General features: G+C 40.3%; 1 protein-coding gene across 7 annotated transcripts in view; it reads right to left on the reverse strand.

The window, feature by feature from the left end:
- Nucleotides 1–9,083: 9,083 nt before the first annotated feature.
- sipa1 (signal-induced proliferation-associated 1) overlaps nt 9,084–19,909 on the reverse strand; it is a 38,694-nt gene continuing 27,868 nt past the window's right edge. For all 7 annotated transcript variants that reach the window (XM_082548028.1, XM_082548024.1, XM_082548022.1 and 4 more), the window contains exons 11-16: nt 18,452–18,578; nt 18,232–18,364; nt 17,231–17,329; nt 15,081–15,153; nt 13,951–14,029; nt 9,084–12,203 (exon numbers count right to left, since the gene is read on the reverse strand). In XM_082548028.1, coding sequence (XP_082404154.1) covers nt 12,060–12,203; nt 13,951–14,029; nt 15,081–15,153; nt 17,231–17,329; nt 18,232–18,364; nt 18,452–18,578 — 655 coding nt within the window. In that variant the 3' untranslated portion in view covers nt 9,084–12,059. The remainder of the gene's footprint in view (nt 12,204–13,950; nt 14,030–15,080; nt 15,154–17,230; nt 17,330–18,231; nt 18,365–18,451; nt 18,579–19,909) is intronic.

Below are 19,909 nucleotides of genomic sequence, written 5' to 3' on the forward strand. Positions count from 1 at the left end.
TCTACACCTGATTGGCTGAGCGCACCTGGTTCACCTAATTACAGGGGTGCAAAGCGGGGAATGATGGAAACTGGAGCCGAATGCGTTACAGTATTTTAAATAATCGCTTTCACATCCAGGGAACCTTGAAGCGGCTCTAAATATTTTCTTTCTTGTACTTGTTTATAATTTGAAATGTGCAAAAAAAACAACAACCTTAAAACAGAAGATAACCTGACCTTAGTGCATCTCTTTTTAAAGAGAGACCTGGCAAAGAGAGCAGCAGAAGTTACAACAAATTTAACACATTCTAATAATAACAAGTGAAGAAACAAACACATCGCACATTCAGTACATTCAATTATTTTTCTTTAAAGGTACAGTGTGGAAAATTTCACCACTAGATGTCAGTAGATTGCAGATTGCAGTCAACTGAATTCTGTTTTCCTCTCAGTTCAGTTACATAATCTTATCTACTGTAGTCGCTCTAGAAAAAACAAATCTCGTGAATGTAGGCTTTAGGTCTGCTGTTTATTCAGCCAGTGTCCATGTCTATTTACGCTAGGAGGATGTAAATCTTTGTGAAAGGAGTCCGATACAACTCAATTAGTCAAATAAGTTCCCTTCTGATCAGTGGCAGCAATACTGAGGTCAGTTGTTGAGGACATCTTTTTCTGTTAGTAAGCGCTGCAGTTTTTGCTGCTGTTAGCTGCTGTTAGCCTTCTTTGAAGTGGATATAACATTTTCAGACTTGAATACTTAGTGAATAAACTCTCTTAAGATGTGAGAATATAATCAAACTGTTTATTAGAGGGAAAGTGTCCTTTTTTATGACACTCAAGCCTAACATTAGTTGTTAGGCTAACTTATATAAGTTAACATTTAGTGCTAACTTATAACCAGCTGTTGTCGTTGTCTAGCCAGCTCATTGTCAGCTGTCCAGATACATCAAGGTTGCAAGCAACTGCAACAATATTGGGAATGAATAAACATGTTTATGCACATTTTTGTGTATTAGAGCTCTGTCTTCAGCTCAGGAGATGAGGCTTGAAGTGAGGAGGAAAAGGATAAAGTGGAAGTGAAGGAGGAGAGAGAGGAGTGGTGGAGGAGGAGAAAAACATAATGAGAAAGAGAAAACATACAGTATGAACATATATACTTTGAAGGAGCTATTTGTGAAATTTAAATTAAACATTTAATTCAATTCAGTTTTCTTTATATTACACCAAATCACAACAACAATTGCCTTAAAAAACCCTCTACTGCATGACTTTTTAATTTTGGGGGAAAAAAATATTTCTCCCTATTTTGGGGGAGCTTTAGGGTCCCTAATAATATATCAATCATAAAATTTGACACCCTGCCCCCCCCCCGCCCCCAAACAGATATTGGTTTGTTGCTTCAAGGCAACACTGTGCAACAAGGGTAGTAAAATGCCAAGTTATTCTATAATAAGTTGTATTAGTACAACAAGAAAGAACAAATAAATAAACAACAAATAAACAATGTAAATATTTCACAAAACAATAAAACACCAAAATACATCCAACATTTGACCCTAACCCCATGCACGTGCGCGCACGCACACACACACGTTGTGTTTCCATCACTTTTGGGGACATTACATTAACTTACATTAATTTTCTGGAGATTTATCCTGACTCTACCCATTACAAGTCCCTGCCTGAACCTTACCCTAACCCTGACTCAAGCCTTCACCCTAAAATTGAATGATTTATCTTGCAATTTGTCTCCATAAAGTAGGCGAGACCTCACAATTTGAGTGTGTAAACAAATTTGTGTCCCCACAACAATAAGTAATACATGACCACACACACTGACACCCACACAGCAATATTGGTATGGCAGGGATCAGGCCCACACAATGTGCTTACACATGGCCCACATACCGCAAAGAATGATGGCCCTTTGGTGGCCCAGACCTGGTTTGCCAGAGGTGGCCCACACATGGGCCAGCACAAGGCCAGTTTCAGACACCCTGGTCGTCCTGTGCTGGCCCATGTGTGGATTACCTCTGGCAAACCTGATCTGGGCCACCAAAGGGCCGTTATTCATTGCGGTATGTGGGCCATCTGTAGGTGGTGTGCAGCCACGGGCCAGTTGTAGACACACTGCTGGCCCTGTGCTGGCCCAGAACGGTTTCAGCTCTGGCCCCAGATGTCAGCATAATGTGTACCTTAATCAAGCCATGCAATAACAACATGTGCCAGAACATGCAAAACAGTGCAAAAGTAACATGCCGAAACTCTGTTCAGACGGTGAATGGACTGATTTTTATGTAGCACTTTTCTACTCTCCCAGATTACTCAAAGTGCCAGCTTGATACCAGATCCTGGCCAGACCTGCTTGCTATGTGGGCACTAACACACACACAGACACAGTTACTTTACCAACTGACCCCTGACCCCTGAGCTCCTAAGTGTCCCTCAAACCTCATTCAGGGATCCACTCCTCTACTTCACTGTCACTCCCTGAAAGCTCACTGTCCTCACTTTCTGAGGACAGAAAGTGCACATTCCCTTGGTTTCCTTGCATAAAAAGCTTTTACATTCGTGTCCTGTAATTATGAGTAGATTGTAAAGTAAAAAACATTGACTATGATCATATAAATGCACACAAACACATCTCTACACACATATCCAAATGCATTATATTGCCTGAAAAAATTGGGCTAACTGCGCAGTGTTGCCTTGAGGCAACGAATGAAAATGAGCAGTTTTACAGTATAAATAAATTTTAAAAAGTAAAACAAACTATCAAATATGCTTCTTAACATATTCATGCACACACAAGTATTTTTTAATATACATTTATTTCACTATAAACATGTAAAATAGTGATCTTTATCTTGCCTCCTAATGGAGATGTCTCTCATGTAGTGCAGCTTGCAGAAAGGGGCCCTGCCCCCCCCCCCTCCCCCAAATCAAAGTCACACCAACTTCAACTCATCATTTTATTGGAAAGAGATGTGCCTGGTAGCATTGTTTGAAAAAAAAAAGTTGTTTTTTTTTTAAGGGCCACCGTAAGGCATGAAAATGTGGGGGTAGATGAGGGGAGGTAGACAGAACACAGACACAAAATGCAATAAATATATAGTGTAATGGTTCTATTGTGGCCAAAAAGGACTGGAGTAATTACAGTGCGGAACACAGAGCAGTTGCAAGACTCAGACAAACAAGAACACTTATAAAATAGGTCATTTATTTTCTATAGTACCCCATTCATTATTTTCGTTGACCACAGCCTTTTAACCCCTTACCCACAAGGATCAGCAGTCTGGCACAACTAGTGCAGAAACAGCCAGCAGGGAGCAACTCTGTCTTTGCACAAAGGAGGTCATGTTGTATTTAAGTCTATAGGAAAGTTCACCTTATATATGACCTCAGCAAATGCTTATCTTATGACCTTGTGCTCTCAATCCCTTTCATTGGCTATGGTCAAAATGCCAAACTCAAGTCCAGATGACCAGTGGTTAACATCATATCCATCATTTATATAATCAGGTTTGAACCTCATGAGTTTTCTCTAATTACTCCAGCTTCCTCCTGGCCAGATAAATGCAATTTTAGGTTAACTCATGGCTTGAAATTGATGCTAAAGTGACGTGGTTGTTTCAAGGTACCCTCTGTCAAGTGGGATAGCCCTTCCCCCCACGGGATAAGATATTAAAAAAATGGATGGATAGAAAACTTTTTAAAGACAGAAGTGGTGTTTCTTTTTCCACTGCCAAGTTTTCTTTAATTAAAACATCAGAATGTTTCCTATGAGAACACAACGTGTTTATATCCAAGGCTAGCAAATGGTTTCATTTCCCTCCTTGTAAAACATTTAGGTATGCCAAAAGCCCAAACAAACAATGACAGGAGCAGACCAGAGACCATGTTGTGAGTTGACCACACTAGCCAGAACAACACCCATCATGGAAAATATTAAGTTTATATCCTAGGTGAACATTGCACAAGAATAAACATTTCAAATAACAGAACAAGATGGTAACAATCCCATGAACTCTGACGGTCCTCCACACATGATCAGCTCTCCACGAGTTGCCAGCAGATGTAAAATGGTAAAGATCATTAGTTGTGTCCCTCAGCAGCATTGGGTGTTTTGTTCTTCTCTTTTTTGGCTTTTCGGTAAAATTGTAAAACGCATAAAGACATAAAACTAAAAGCAAAGATTTGAGTTTGCAAAACAAAGCAAGGTGAGAATGGTTTCATTAAGAAGTGTATTGGCGTGTGTGTGGGTGTTCTCACTGTATCATCTTATGCTGTTTTCGTATCCATATCAGTGCCATGTAGTGATGCATCTGGCCAGCTCACTAACAACAGCATCCAGATAAAGGTAGTGAGGTAGTGGAGACATCACTGAATGAAGTATAATTAGCTGCAATCATTTATTCTATTTGCTAATCTGCCCATAAAGTTGTTCTTAATTAATTAAGCTGCATAGTGCTGTGCAGATGTTGCTTTCCTTGTGTCCACTTCCTCCCCACTGCAAGCGGCAGGAGGAGATTTCGAAGCTTCATTTCTCCAGCGAGCTCGCTCTCACAGGAAATGTCCACCCTGACAAGTCACATAATATACTTTTGTTATTATTAGCACAAGTCAGCCAAAAGAGTCACGTGGCTCGTTTGCAACACCAAAAAACTCGAGACAAGTGATAAATTTTATTTCAGGACACTCAACTTCAGATTCAGATTTTCTGCTTTGACGAAGATTAAAGAGAAAGAATGAAAAAGAAAACATATTTAACTTCTCTCTTTTCTTCCCTATTTTCTCATTCCCAGTTCTTGAAGTAATGCAAAATAAAAATGACAGAAGTGTGCATGGATCATCTGTATGCAGAAACAAAGGCTACTTGTCACATGGAGACCTTCCAGAAACAGGGTGAAGATGAAGAAACACTCCTGCAGTCCGGTCTGCTAGTAATCCACCCTGCCAGGTTTCCAGAAAGCACACAAACCCTTTTGCGTAAAATGTGGATGGACTGTACGATAGAAGCGGTCTGGCTAATGTCTTCTTTTAAAAAATTAAGACCTTAAAAAAAGACCCATTTTCACTTCAGGAGAATGGAAAAAAAGGTGAAGCAGCCTCATTCAACACCAGAGAGCCTGCAGCGCCCTGGTGTTTTTCATTTTTAATGTTTAACTCCAGAGTTTTTGGCAGGCTGGCAGGACTCGGATTAGTTTATCACTGACTTGTAGGTGTTGTTTTATGAAGTATATCACTTATTAACAGACTGCTTGCTTTACAAAACTACTGCATTTGTCCGTATGTTTGCATTAGATCAAAAGAAGAATGCAGTGCACAACCTGAGTAAATCTAGTATTTTAAATTGTTAAGATTTAGATTTTATTTGAGATATATCCGTAAAATACGTGTTTTAGCTTTTCACTTGAGTGAAATCCAACTGAGTAAGAGTATTTTTCCAAAACACAAATCTTCCGTTTAACCTTAGACTGGCCTGCATTAACCTGCCTACATAAACTGTTGGGTATATTTTTAAATACATTTTAAATACATTTTAGGAAAACCATTTATTTTTTTTGTTTTTATAGATGGGTATCAAATCAAATCAAATCTAATGAATGTGACTCATCTATTGTGAGTTTAGTTTAACTAATGGCAGGAAGTCTACACGGGCATTGCAAACTTACAGCAGGTTTCATGTACTTGTTGTGGCCTGGCCATTTAAAATCCAATATGCAGCATACACACACATTCACTCTCCCTCCCTCTCTCTCTCTCTCTCTCTCTCTCTCTCTCACACACACACACACACGCCACCTCTGTATTTACAGAACACGGATGAGTCAAACTGGCTCTAAGCCCTTGAGCTGTTTGTGACACGTAGCCCCTAGTGAAGACTCCTGCTCTCCAACCCCAAATAAAGACATAGACCAGCGCATTGTTGTCATCAGTTCTCCTCCTGGTGTCAGGGCAGGGAAGATTAAGTGTTTTGCTCAGGCTGGTGTTTAGGAAAGCCTTCCAGAGGACAAAGTCCTGGGAAATGTTTGTATCATGTTGTCGTGCTGTATTATGATTGTGGAGCAAGCTGTGGAAAATGTATGTCTTAGCTCACGCTGCATCAGTTCTGGGAGACGGGAATGTGCAGCAAATCAGGATTAAAGCTGCAATGTGTCACCTAAATGCATGATAGTTACATCCTGAATTAAATAAATAAAGATACAAGGTTTTATGGGGAATGTTTTTGGTGTTGTGTAAGGAACTGGTAACATGTTGAGCAGCTGATTATGAGAAGCGCTGTGAAGAGTGCAGCACAGCAGGGAGTCCAGGCATGATCATTTCAGCTCATTAATCAGCTCGGCACTTTGATCACAACAGAAGTATTAAAAATGTTCCTTGGATTGAATTGAAATGTGGAAAACACACTCGTGGTTGCCAGACGATCTCCTGTCTGTTCCTCTAATGCTGTGTGATTTCTGGTTTTTGGTGATGTGTCAGAAATTATTGAATGGACTGCCATAAAACCGATCAAAGGAATAAAAATGCAAAGATGGGGTGATCATCAGCCTCATCTGCACTTGAGTGTTCATTACGAGGTGCTGCCTTGCTAAACTAACATGGTGAACTTGGGAAACATTACATCTCCTTAGCAATAACATGCTCGTCTGCTTGGATGTGCTGTTTCTCCTTCGCAAGGAAGGAAAGTTATGGGAAAGTGCGAATGTGGTCTCGTTATTTCAAAACATGAGCCAGATTAAACTCAATGTGCGATGTAGTTTACACTGTCAGCATTTTCAGTTCCCCTGTGGGATGTTTGATGACAGAGAGCATCTCGACAAACAAAACTGCGCCCAACTTGCCAGCTGATATTGTTATGGTGGAGTTTTGAACTGTCAGGGCCAGAGCCTGTCACCGCACGGTGCTTGCTCAGCTGATCCAAATGACAACCAGGAAGTTAAGCTGTCTGTTTCTTGGATGCATTTTCAAGTTGGTCAAGTGTCACGGTCACAGATCTTCCACATGCTAAAATACTTCAATACCAACGTGTCTATGGTTTTCCACAGCTCTCAGGAGGATATAGGATAAACAATAAGTAAAAAAATGTACATATTGAGGGAAACAAATGCCTAAAAACGAGGCACGTGTTTAACTCATTGATTTCGCTAACCGACTGTTTATTCTATTTAAGATCTCAATCCTAATAAACGTTATTGGTCATGTGACCTTTCACAGGCGATTTAAGATGGTGCTGCTTGGTTTTTTATTATCTGATGAATAGCAGAAGTGCTTCAAATGTCACCAGATACAACAATTAAGGAATCTGGAGTTCTGCAATGTGCAAACCATTCGTTCATTTTCTTTGTCCTATTTTTTCAGCTCTGCACCCACAGGATGAAGAGGGTATATGAGGATTCTTTTTCATTCTCAGTAATAAATAATAAACAATAAATAAACACTGGCATGTGTCCTTTCACTAAATATCCAACCTGTGCAGTCTATAAGCACATATGCTATATACATGTATATATCTATTTATTTATATTCTTTAGTACAATTTGATGCTATATTTATTAGAAACTGTTTTTTGTTATTGTGAATAGAATAAAAGTTTGATAAAACTGGTTATTGCCTATGGATGTGAGACATTTTATTCTGATTTAAATGGTTTTAGTGTTCAATGCAAAGCGATAGTGTTTTAAATCATGCTTTTCAAGAACAAGGATGGATTCACACCTCAACTATTACCTGTAGACAGCAGATATAGAAGAACCCAACATTATTATGGATGCAAAAGTACTGCTTCTGAATACACAGATGGCCAAAGTGCACCAATAAAATATCCCCCACACAATTACATCATCCTCATGAACCAATGATACGAGGCAGGATGGATCAATGCTTTCATGTTGTTCACACTATATTCTGACCCGACCCTCTGAATGTCACAGCAGAACATGAGACTCATTAGACCAGCTGAGTTTTTTCCATTCTTCAATTGTCCAATTTTGGTGAGCTGTTCTTAGTTGACAGGAGTAGCACAGGGTGCAGTCTCCTGCTGCTGGAGCCATCTGCTTCAAGGTTTAATGCCTTGTGTATTCACAAATGCTCTTCTGCATACGTTCAATGTAACAAGTGGTCATTTTAACCAATGTTGCTTGTCTACCTGCTTCCTTATGTGATTTCTAGCATCCCCACAAGGCCCAGAAAACTGCAGCTTACTGGATATTTTCTCTTTTTGGATCTGGTGTCTGTAAACGTGTGGGAAAATCCCAAGAGATCAGCAGTTTCTAAAACACTCAGACCAGCTTATCTGGCATTGTAAAACTCATAGTCACTTAAATAGCTTTCTTCCTCATTCTGATTCTTAGTTTGATATTCAGCAGGTCGTGTGGACCACATCTAAACGCCCAAGCACACTGAGTTGCTGCCATGTGATTGTCTGGTTAGATATGTGTTAACAACAGGTGTACCTAATGAACTGGCTGACGAGTGTATTTCTTCCTGCCTTATCATCATACTTTTACGTGCTTTTAGTAATCTGATTTGGTCTCTTTCACCTCTGTGTGACTCATCATGCTGTTACCAAACTCTGAGCTGCTTTCACCTGTTCCTTCGTCACAGTCGTTCTGTTCTTGGACAAATTCATCCGACTGTTCTGGCAAAGATCAAACTTTCTGTAGTCGCTAAAGTATAGATCTTCACCAAAAACTGGATGAAGATAGTTCCTTTAAAAGCTCTAGAGTTTAGAAACACCAGCCAAAAATGTGAACTTTTGTGCTACAGCTCAAACGGCATTGAAGTTAAAAAGAGTAGTCTTTTCTCACAGTTTAGTTTTTAAAAGAGTGACCTGCCTGCTCCGTGATCCACAAAATCCCTCAGATTCCAGATTTGAAAAATCCAAGCCAACACAGAATATGATTTCTCCTTGTAATCTGCTTTCAGGGTATTTGATGTCATATCAGGTTAAGCAGACGGTGACCGTTGTCTCTCCCAACATTTATCCCTTTGAAATTATTAAAGTGCATTTTTAAAAATCACACAATCATCTCTAATAGGTGATGAACTCAGACCGAGTTCATCAAATTCACTGTGTTGATTTCAACGCATCATCAGCCGTCATTTTAAGCACCTTTTTCCTTTTTATTGACTTTTAAAAATCATATATATATTTATATGTCGCTTCTCTTAACAATCTGTGGTACTTGTCGAGCTGTGTGAAGCTTCAGTGATGCTTGAGATTAACAACACACATCTATTATTATTATCCGATCTTCAGATCACGTGGTACCAAAATACCCAAATGACTTTTCCTCAACCAGCGGGATGAGACCAGATGTTGTCGTCTCTTAGAAAATCCTTCATCTGGCACAAAAAAATAAAAATAAAATAAAATGGAAATAAAACAAAAGTGCAACCAAAGTCAAAGAAATTAAAACTCTAAGCTGGGTTAGCATACATTACTTTTTTTTTAAGGTAGGCACAAAGTCAGAGAAATAAGCCTTCACATTAACACCAGTATGACCAGTTGGACCATCCTTTCTGATTTACACATTAAGGCGTACCTAATGGTGTTATTTTTAAGACCTTATCAAATATGAAAGAGCTATAGCTGAAAAAGCTCGAACAATAACAAGACCCATAGTTACATTAAAGAGTTTCAGATAGCATTTTGTCATCTTATATCATAGTTGCTGGTCGTCTACAAAAGAAAGTCAAACTTAGAAGCAAGCCCACTTCCTTTCTGCCTTGTTTCACATTTTCATCCTCACTACTTTCCTCCAGTTAAAACAGCTACAAGAAAATCCACATTTGCACTGATTAATAAGTTACATTTTATAGATACACACATACGGAGGGGAGCTCAGAAGTTGCTTGGCACATTCTCATGCTTCACCAACCTCTCCTACAATCTAAATAACTATACAAGATACAGTAAAACGGGTCTTCTCGCGGCCCTCGAGGCTTCAGCATGAAGAGGAGATCAAACGAGAGCCGGCCGGCCATGATCAATACTCGTCTGCATTGGTTATTGGTCATCGTCCTGCAAAAAGGAAGGCATACACAACCCAATGCACTAACATGGAGCGGTTCAGTTGTACATACAGTATCTTCGCATACTGATAAAGTTTTCGATTCATAATTTAATCTGTATATACTGTATCTTAATATGCTGGTACCAGGTATTCACAGTGACTCTAAAATAAAATTACAAGAGGAAGTTTGTACAAGAAACAACGGATTCTGGGCGTCCAGCGAACGTTTGGCATTCCCATTTTTTTCCACTCGGAGTTCAGAGTTCAGAGTTTGGAGATTAGTTTGTGTGGGGTTTGGGAGAGCTGCCTGGGCTTTTCGTTGGCACTGAGGAGAAGCAGTCCAAAACTCCTCTGAACGCACTTTGTTCGTCAGCAGTGGACACAGAAAGGTGAGGTAAGGTGGTGTCAGGGGGATGAGATCTTACCACCTCCTTATGTTGAACAAGACGTTACCTGGGCAGCCTAAAGAAAGTACAGTATGTGCCCCACCGAGGGTTGATTTTTACATTAAAAAAAAAAAAAAAAAAAAGGGAAAAAAGTGCAAGAATGACACAGAAACACACACACACACACACACACACACAAACACACACCAGGGTGGAAAGGTAAGACTTCACCTATCGTCCTTACTGCCACCACTCATGAGCAGTAGTAAACAATTACCCCAAAAATAGTCACGGTAGACATCCGCCAAACACAAAACATATTTAAATACAATATTCTGTATTTCACTATCAGTTCAAAGGTGCTGTTATTCGGACACCTAAAGCTATTTTGCCAGCTGAAATAAAAAGCTGCCTTTTGGCATTCAGTGGTTCAGGCCAGCAGGAGGAGATCTTCTACAGTATGGCTGCTACAATAGTGAGGTTAGAAGATAACAGCTACAGGCAATCATGGAAGGAAGCCGGAGCAGTTCTTTCCTGCTGTAGTCTGTGTCTTCAGGAGAGGTATAACCCTTATTCAGCGTCCCTTTAACACTCTTTTTTTCCCCACACATACTTCAGACAGACACGCATGCTCAGTTCATTTTTTTAAGCATTTCCAGTTTACGTCCCTTATTTCATGGGCTTTTTCTTTCTTTCGCTTTTTAATAGTCTCTCCCTAAAAAAGAGAATTTCTTAAATACAGTACTACTGAGAAGTGAAGAGGGCAGGGAGTGTGATGTCCTTACGTAATGGACTCTGAAGCGAGTCAGTTATAGTCATTACATCTTTTGAAGTAGAAGGCTGCCTACAGGCTTGTAATCCTCATGTCTCCCCCCTTTTTTCTCCCTCCTTCTTGTTTTTTACATCAAGGCCTTCCACACTATCAGCCAGAACCACACTCAGACATTGCAACTACATACTACATGTCTGGCAGGATAGCAGTACTACAATTCACATATATTACTGGTGATATATATATATATATATATATATATATATATATATATATATATATATATATATATATATATATACACACACACACACACACACACACACACACACACATACATACATACATACATACATACACACACACACACACGCACACATATATACACACACACTTTGTGTGTATATATATTTACATACATAAACTATATATATATATATACACTTTTGGTCATTTTGGCTAAAACACCACCAAACATGCTATTCAGTGTCTCTCAGTCTTTTAAAGCAAGTGCTATTAAGCCCAGCTCGTCAAGTATTTGAAGCAATATATAGACGCACACACATCCACACACACCGAATCATACATACACACACACACTACTAGAAGCACTCTGGCATAGCACATCAACACAGCAGCCTGTGTCGGTCAGTCTGCAAAGGTCATCACTGGGTGATAAATGTCTTTTTTTCCCCCTAAAAATTGATTTGCATACTCCCTCACCAGCAGGCAAGTCCAGGATTCAGGACAAGAGACTGTGAGATTAAAGAGGATAGGTATGTGTGTGTGTTTTCAAAATATGTCAGAACAAAGTAAATGTGTCGAGCGTAAAAAAACCCGCACTGTACGATTTGCATCACTCTGCTGATTTCCGTGCGTGCACGCACGTGCGGCGGTGAAGCTAACAAGGCTTGTTGACGTTGCACAGCAGCTCGGTGACTTTGATGAGACGGGCCACCGTGCTCTGTGACTCCTCCTGCAGCCGCTGGTTGTTCTGCCTGAGGCTCTGCACCTCAGCCTGCAGCACCGCCTTGTCCTCCTTCTCCTGTAAGACATCGGCACACAACAGAACAAAAAAAAAGCTGTTGCTCAGATGGCTGTGGCAGGAATGGGAGGAGAGCGGCAGGTGCACCGGTGGCTTTAAGCAACTTGTGGGTACAAGTCATAGACTGTATATAACAGTCTCTGTATGCGGTCTTTATATACAGTCTATGGTACAAATAAACACACAGAGTGATGAGATAAAAACAACACAATGTGGTGTGAGCAAGAATAAAGTCGCATCCCGAAACAGCGCAGAAACAATTAGTCAATCACTTGTTTGAAAGAAAAGATTTTTTTGCTGTTGTTGTTGCTGTTTTAGACATTTATCAGGTAAACACAACCAAACATTTGCTGACTTTTCACTGTTGCATATCATTTATTAAAATCAGTGCTTTAAGGGCGTCTTACAGTGGGGTGTAGGGCTGCAACTAGGGGTTATTTTCGTGATTGAAAAGTCTGATGATTATTTTTCATTGAACACTTTCACCGATCGATCACATGCCAGAAACTATGGAAAACAATCACATCAAGCTTGCAAAAGTCCAACTTAATGTTTTTTAATATTGCTTGGTTTTAAAGTAAAACAGAGAAAAGCAGCAAATCCTCATATCTGAGAGGCTACGGCACTAAGAAGCATTCAGTTTCTCTCAATCAACTAATTGTTTCAGCACCAAATGTTCTGTTTTTAGTTTGTTTGTTTGTCTTGTTATTACAGCATTGGAAATTCGGAGGTGAATGATTAGAAAAATATCCATTAGATCTCTCAATGCTGAAAATAGGTATAGTTGCAGTCCTAAACAAGGACTTCAAATAGAAAAAAACTGCCATATGTTTGCTTTGTACATATACAGTACAGGACATATACAGTGTTTGGCAAAAATAATAATAATTAAAAATAAAAAAAATCGCAACACAATGCCCACTTGTCTGTAGTAGCCATCAGATGTGGTTAAAGGCTCCGGAAACGTTGCGTAAAGTGGCCTTTGAGTTCCTGACACTTGCCGTTTTCACACATGCTCTGCACCGCCGATCTTTTCTATAAATCACCCGACGGGGTTGCGTGCTCGAGCGGTATAAAGTGCACAAGAACGAGTGATGAGAATCGTGCAGGTAGCTCAGTTCACAGCGAGTGCGTGCCACAAGTCGGGCCTCCCGCTCGCTCTACTCAGGAAGCACCCCTTTCTGCACCGCTTCGAGCATTTCCGCTAGTAAGAACACTTCTGACGTGAGTTAAATACGACAAAAAAGGGGAGCTGCACACAAAAGTCCTGATGTGACTCATCAACATCGTCTGGAGTTCATGTGTGAAAATGGCTACACAGCATTCAGAGGTATCGACATGAAAATAAAAACAAAACAAAACAAACCAACAAACAGAGCACATCATCACATTATCAAAGCACTGAAGGAGTTGTCATAAATACATGTAAAAATGTATAATACTGGAATTTCAAAAGAAATCTGATAATAATTTCTGTACACGAAATTATAAATAAATAAATGATTTTTTATAGTGTTTTTTTTTTTGTTTGTTTGTTTTTCGTGTGTATTTAATGCATCTGTATAGCTGTGATTCGACATGAGTAAACAAAAGGCTGCACTGGCAAATGGAAATCATCTCTCCGCAGTGACAGAAGCTTAGCGATTTAAGTGATAGTTTCTTCTACCTGCTGATTTTTCTGCTTGAGCTGAGGATCCCTGAAAAATGTTACCCACAGAGAGAAAAACATTCATGGAAGTCAAAGCACCTTTTGCAGGTCATCCTGCAGCTTCTTCAGCATGGCCTCCAGCTGCGACACCTTCTCCTCCAGGTGGCCTGGAGAGTCACTGCAACAGAGAGCGGCAGTGACACTTTGTCAAAAGCGATCACATGACGATGACCTCATGATTTCCCCCTTTCTAATCCGAACAAATAAATAAATAATATCTTGAAAAAATAAATGCATGAATATAACACAAAGCGTCAGGGTGTTTCAGCATCCCAGCCATCAAATCAACAAAAGCCTGCAGTGGAAAAGTTTTCCTTTCCTCTCGAACCAAATGTGTGAACTTTTCAATTTGCTTGATTGCTCGAGACGCCATCTGTCACTCTGACAGCCTCGGAGCTCGACGTTTTGTCCCTCCTGCCTTTTAATGAAACTTGTAATGCTCACACATCAATTTACAGTAATTGCTACATCCGACGAGCAGAGCCGCTCTGAGCGAGCGCAGTCATCCCACGATGCATTTCGTCAGAAATTGCAGTGTAGCGTGTTTGATCTTTAAAGAAACTTCATTTGGTTTTCATGACGATCACCAAATACGATCTGACAACTGGAAACCCTCCCCCATATATTTATAAATTTGCGTGTTTAATAACACAAAGGTGGGAAAATGCGCTCTAACTGCTGTCAGCGTCACTCCAATTGTTAACTATAATGTGTGCATAACTTGAAGATTTTATTGTTGTGTTTTTGATGTGAACTTGATTTATCAAAGAAATATTCACAACTTTGTTTTTGCTTATCTACTGTTGACATTTGTTTCTGTCTTTGTTTTGTCTCCGGCAGATCTGCAGGACTTTGTTTGTTCAGTCTCAGCATGGAGGAGGCGAACAAGGCCACTGAAGACAAGTAAAAATGGAGCTACAGTTTTAAAGAAAAAAAAGCCACAGCAGTGAGTCACACACAGAACTGCATCACCGAGTCAGCAAGGGGCTTCTCTTTATGGCGGCGAGAAGCCATCACGTTGACTCAAACAGCTGGATGTAGTCTAAATAACTGAGTGAGAATAGAGGTGCCGTTCTAACTGAATTGAGAAAAGGGAGTAATTCAGACAAAGGCGCTAACTACAAAGATGTTGAACTGCTTCGGCTTAGACGCACTTTATAGCAACCCACCTCTCCTTTGATTCTTTTGGCTTGCCGTCAGTTTGATCAGCGCCTGCTTGGGAGGGGTCTCCGGCTTTGCGGTCTGCGATAAGGAACATTATTCACATTATTATAATGATCATAAGTGATATATACAGTAAATTAAATAAAATGTGATGAGACAGAGATGTGAAAGTTGATGAAGTCAATAAAGATGTTTTGACTCTATGCACTCCTGTGACAAGCTAAGTACGCTCTCACTGCGTTTATAAGAATTAAGAGGGTAAGTAGGAGTCAGATCCTGCTAATCAGTTGCACTTGGTTAATTGTCCATCAGCAGGTGTGATCACCTCTATAAAAGCAGAAGTTTTGGTAGTTTCCTGCACCTACACCTGCACCTTCACATTCAGTTAGCAGCTTAAATGTTAAAGTTGGTGTAGGTGCTAATCATAATAATGTTAAGATTGCAACCGACCAATCACGTTGTTGTGATGTCATTTCTTTGTAATGTGGAAAAAAAAACCAAACACCTTTGTTTTTATATAAAACTCTCGTCTAGAATCATCTTCTTCTTCTTCTACCTCAAGCATTCTAAATTAATTCATACAGTTATTAATAACAATATTAATAACAACTATATAATCAATTTAGGTTTGCTGTTAGCCAAATTAAGGTTACTCATGTTGGTTTTCAGAAAAGTGTTAGCTAACTGCTTGACTAATGGTAAATAAAATCTCAGATAGGCTCACTGGTCAATTGGGATGTTGATCCTGGACCAACAGTATAATGATGATGTGGGGACGACACCAACGTGGGGATCATGTGTTAAAGGTCATGTATGGTAAGAAAAACACTAAAAAAGTACGACTTATTTGGAAGGTTTGCCAGGAGAAAACCTCTTACACAAAAACTTGTGGAACAATGTCTTTGGACTAGATGTTTGGCATTTAATGCCTGATGCCATATTTGGCCAAATCGCCTCATACCAGCTGTCCCGCACGGTGGTGGAGGGGTGATGCTTTGAGCTTGTTTTGCAGCCACAGGACTTTGCACTCATCAAGTCGACCGTGAACATTTCTAGAGTCAAATGTGAGGCCATCTGTCCACAGCTAAAGCTTGTATTTTGCAACAGGACAATGATCCTAAGCACAGCAGCACATCTGCAAAAAAATGGCTGAAAATGAAAAAACTCGGGGTGTTGCAATAAGTCCAGACCTCAACCTGACTGAAAGCTGTGGTGGGAACCTATTAATGCTGTGCATAAAGAAATGCCCGCAAACCTCAATGAACTGAAGCAACATGTAAAGAAGAGTGGGCAAAAATCCTCCACAATAATGTGTGAGACAAATAATGTCACACAGTAACCAATTACTTCAAGTTATTGCTGCTAATCGTGGATCTACAAGCTACAGAATCAGGGATGTTCTTAGTTTTTCAGACGACTGCATGCCCCCCTTTTTACAACACTTTTATACAACATGCAACTTTTTGTGCCCAAACACACCAAAGAACACACCAACATTTCTGACATGCTACACACGAAAACTGTTGTGACTGCTCATTTGATGCATTGCTTGCTTGGCACCATGCTCGCATTAGCTAACTGTTCCCAACAAATGATGCCCGCAGGCTGAGGGCTGTTGACATGTCCGGCAGACAGGTAGCATTTGCAATACTCTTTACTTCCAGTTATTTTTTATTCTATTTGTTAAGGTGGTGCAACAACAGTGCACCTGAGCAGTCAATCTGGGAACCCTTATGCTATGTGGCCAAAGGACAAACAACTAGATCACTCATTTAAACATCTATTCCGGATCTGTTTCTTACAGGAGCCCTTGCTCTTCTAAAAAGAGTTTCCAGCATCTTAATTCTGGCCGCAGAGGTTTGTTTCTATGCAGTATTAGCGAGGCCAGATGTCGAAGTTCGGCTGGGCTTAAAGTTTAGTCTTTCTAAGTGGTCCCAAAGGTGTTTGATGGGGTGGAGGTGCAGGCCAAGTGGCATTCATCCAGGATGCTTTTAGTTATAGCGCATAATGGGTAGCTAATTAAGGCAATGTTACAGTTATTTACTTACAGTAAAGTGAGTCTATTTTCCTGTGATTGTGCAGAACATTTTAGGAGCTTGATGCATTATTTACAGTCTAATCCACATTTATCAAGTATATATAAACAGTTCCTCACCCTCTCGTGACAAAGCCTCCAGGATGTTGCGGCAGGCTGTGGCCAGGTCAGAAATCGACTGCCACTCCTCCTCAGTCGAATCTGTTGTCTCCGAGAGAACTGTAACACAGAGGAAAAAGTTCACTAAACATGCCTAAGATTATAGGTAACAGCGCAAGAGGACTGGGATGTGTGAAGCAGCTGATTCCTTCTGGTTCTGCAATAGCAAAGAGTCCCCACCTGGGGGTGCTGCTGTGTTACTGCTGGTCAGATTTTAGAGCACAGATGAGCTGATGTGCCGGCTTGGCCATGTCAGACCAACTAAGATGAAATTTATAGGAGCACGCGATCAAAATATAGTACATGAGAGTTACGGTGCAAGACAGGGAGCTTTAACATTTTAATAGTTTTGGTGAATTTTTGTGAATATAAGGGTTTTAATGACATTGAAGGTAGTGAAAAGTACTGGTTTAAGACATATTTTGAAGCTAAATTTCAATGAGAGAACCCTGCATCCCCCTGAAAAAAAAATATCAGAAGACTCTGATGATGAGAGGATGAGCAAGTGTGCTCTTACAGCAGTTAAATGATGAGTCTCATAGTCTCAGTGGAGGCAGAGCAGATGGTGTAAGAGGGGTTCCTTGAATTGGGGCTGCCTAAAACTCCACCCCTCCCACTACCCATCTGTCCCCCTTTTATCCCAGCCTTGGCAGGGGGTGGCAGCGGAGCAGGGATGATATTAGATTAGCGGAATAGGGGGCAGCGTGGATGAAAGAGGAGGAACAAAGGGGATGCAGTGGGGACTAAAGGGAGGATAATGAAGAGAGGATTTTAAGGCAGAGGAAATCTGGAAAAAGGAATTTGAGGTTAAATCAGGCAGAGATGATTCGCAAACATGTGTAATTGTTGTATTTCGGCTTCATTTAAGCTGCGGCTGTGTCTGCTGTTCTGTCTGAATGAGATTTTCCCTTTTAGATTTTGTTATGCACATACAATGAGGCTCTAAAAAAGCATGCACTTACTCTTGGTGATGGAGTTATGAAGACTCAGGGCTCGTGAATTTCTTTCAGCTCGATCCACACTTGACAGCCGCAAAGACGAGAGAGAGGAGTCACTCGCCGAGGCTTTGTCATCGCCAAACTCGGCTCCCATGAACTGAAGACAAGACAGAGTTTGAGATGAAGGAGAGACAACGGTGTCGGAAAGGAGACGGAGAGGTGCTGCGGCGCGCTGTTTTTTCACCTGCTCGTCGCCGAGGGGAACCTTCGGTTTGACTTCCAGGATCAGATCAGGTGTGGCATCCCTCAGCTCCCCGATGTTCTCATAGATGTGGTGTTCAACCTTCAACCCCACGTTGTCATACACGTGCCTGCACACCGGGGCGGAGGGAAAGAGGGTGTTGAAAAAATAACCCCAAAAAACCCAATGAAAATTGGATGTTGAGGCTTTATTTTTTTAAACCAATCTAAAGGTCAAAACAGAAACCAGAGAAGTAATCTCCAGGATGGCTCAGATTTGAGCCTGATTCACATTTACTGTGGCGCACTCGCAGAATTATCTGTCAAATATATCACGTGATGCCGTCCAGTCTAATTTCTCAGTACTACTTTGTGTGACGATAAAAAGAAGTCAAATTCGATTTAGCGAGCAGCAGAATTTAATATTATCCTCATGAATATTTCCTTTATGCACAGCGTTTTCCTCAAGCTGACCAGTGTGGTTAAAGGGATTTACCCGAGACAGATGCGGAGGGGCCTTTGATACTCAAGAAAATGAGGAAAGAGTGCACAGTGCAGATCATTATGTAAGTAACCTCTGAATTGAAAGCAAGCTTGCTTCATGGCTATCATTCTTGACTTGTTTGTATGGTTCTTGAAGATGTTTTTGTTTTGCTTTTCATTAAGAAAAATCACTAGCAGGAGATCAACTGCTTGGCCAGTCAACCTGCTTCATGACAATTAGAAAAGCAAGCGGTGGAAAGAGTCTTCAATTTCAGTTCATATTAAATCAGGAAAAAGGGATTATATTATCAAAAGTTAGCTCTATGACTGTGGGGATGTTAAATGTGCTATACTATCATCAGCAGTATTTACGGCTTGTCGTTGCTTGAGTAGTTTTTAACCATGATACACGCTGATGAAACTGCTCCTTTCTGTTATCAACCCCCTTAATCGTTTATTTGCAAGAACAGAATATTGTGAAAATATTGTTCCTAGTTAGAGATCTCCGACTGATATCATCAAACTTCTGTTTATTCTGAGGAGATCAGAAATCCTTCTTCAGGTTTAACCTAAACTGTTTGTCATTAATATTTTTTAACAACGCTTCATTTGTTCAGAAAGAAACTATAGTGACTATAATGGATAAAAGAACAAGCACGAGCACCACAGTATCCATCCGCCCTAAAGAATAACAGTGGGAGTGAGCTTATCCCAGCTGACACTGGGACTGAAATACAGTGTTTTCCTCTGAAATGTAGTCAAGTAGAAGTGAAACATAAATAAAGACTAAAACATATCGCTCGAAATTGAAGGGAGCTCTTGAACAATTTGAATTTTGAAGCACAATATTGATTTCTGCTGACTGCTGTTACGTCCTTTTCATTCATCAAGATCCGATTTGCGTTCATTTTTTTGAGTATTATATCCTAGTGTCAGTTTACTACACTACACTTTCTACATGAGAGAAAATAAAGTTAAA

The sequence above is a fragment of the Aulonocara stuartgranti genome (assembly GCF_965226115.1).
Source record: "Aulonocara stuartgranti genome assembly, chromosome: 10".
In the NCBI taxonomy this organism is placed as follows: Eukaryota; Metazoa; Chordata; class Actinopteri; order Cichliformes; family Cichlidae; genus Aulonocara; species Aulonocara stuartgranti.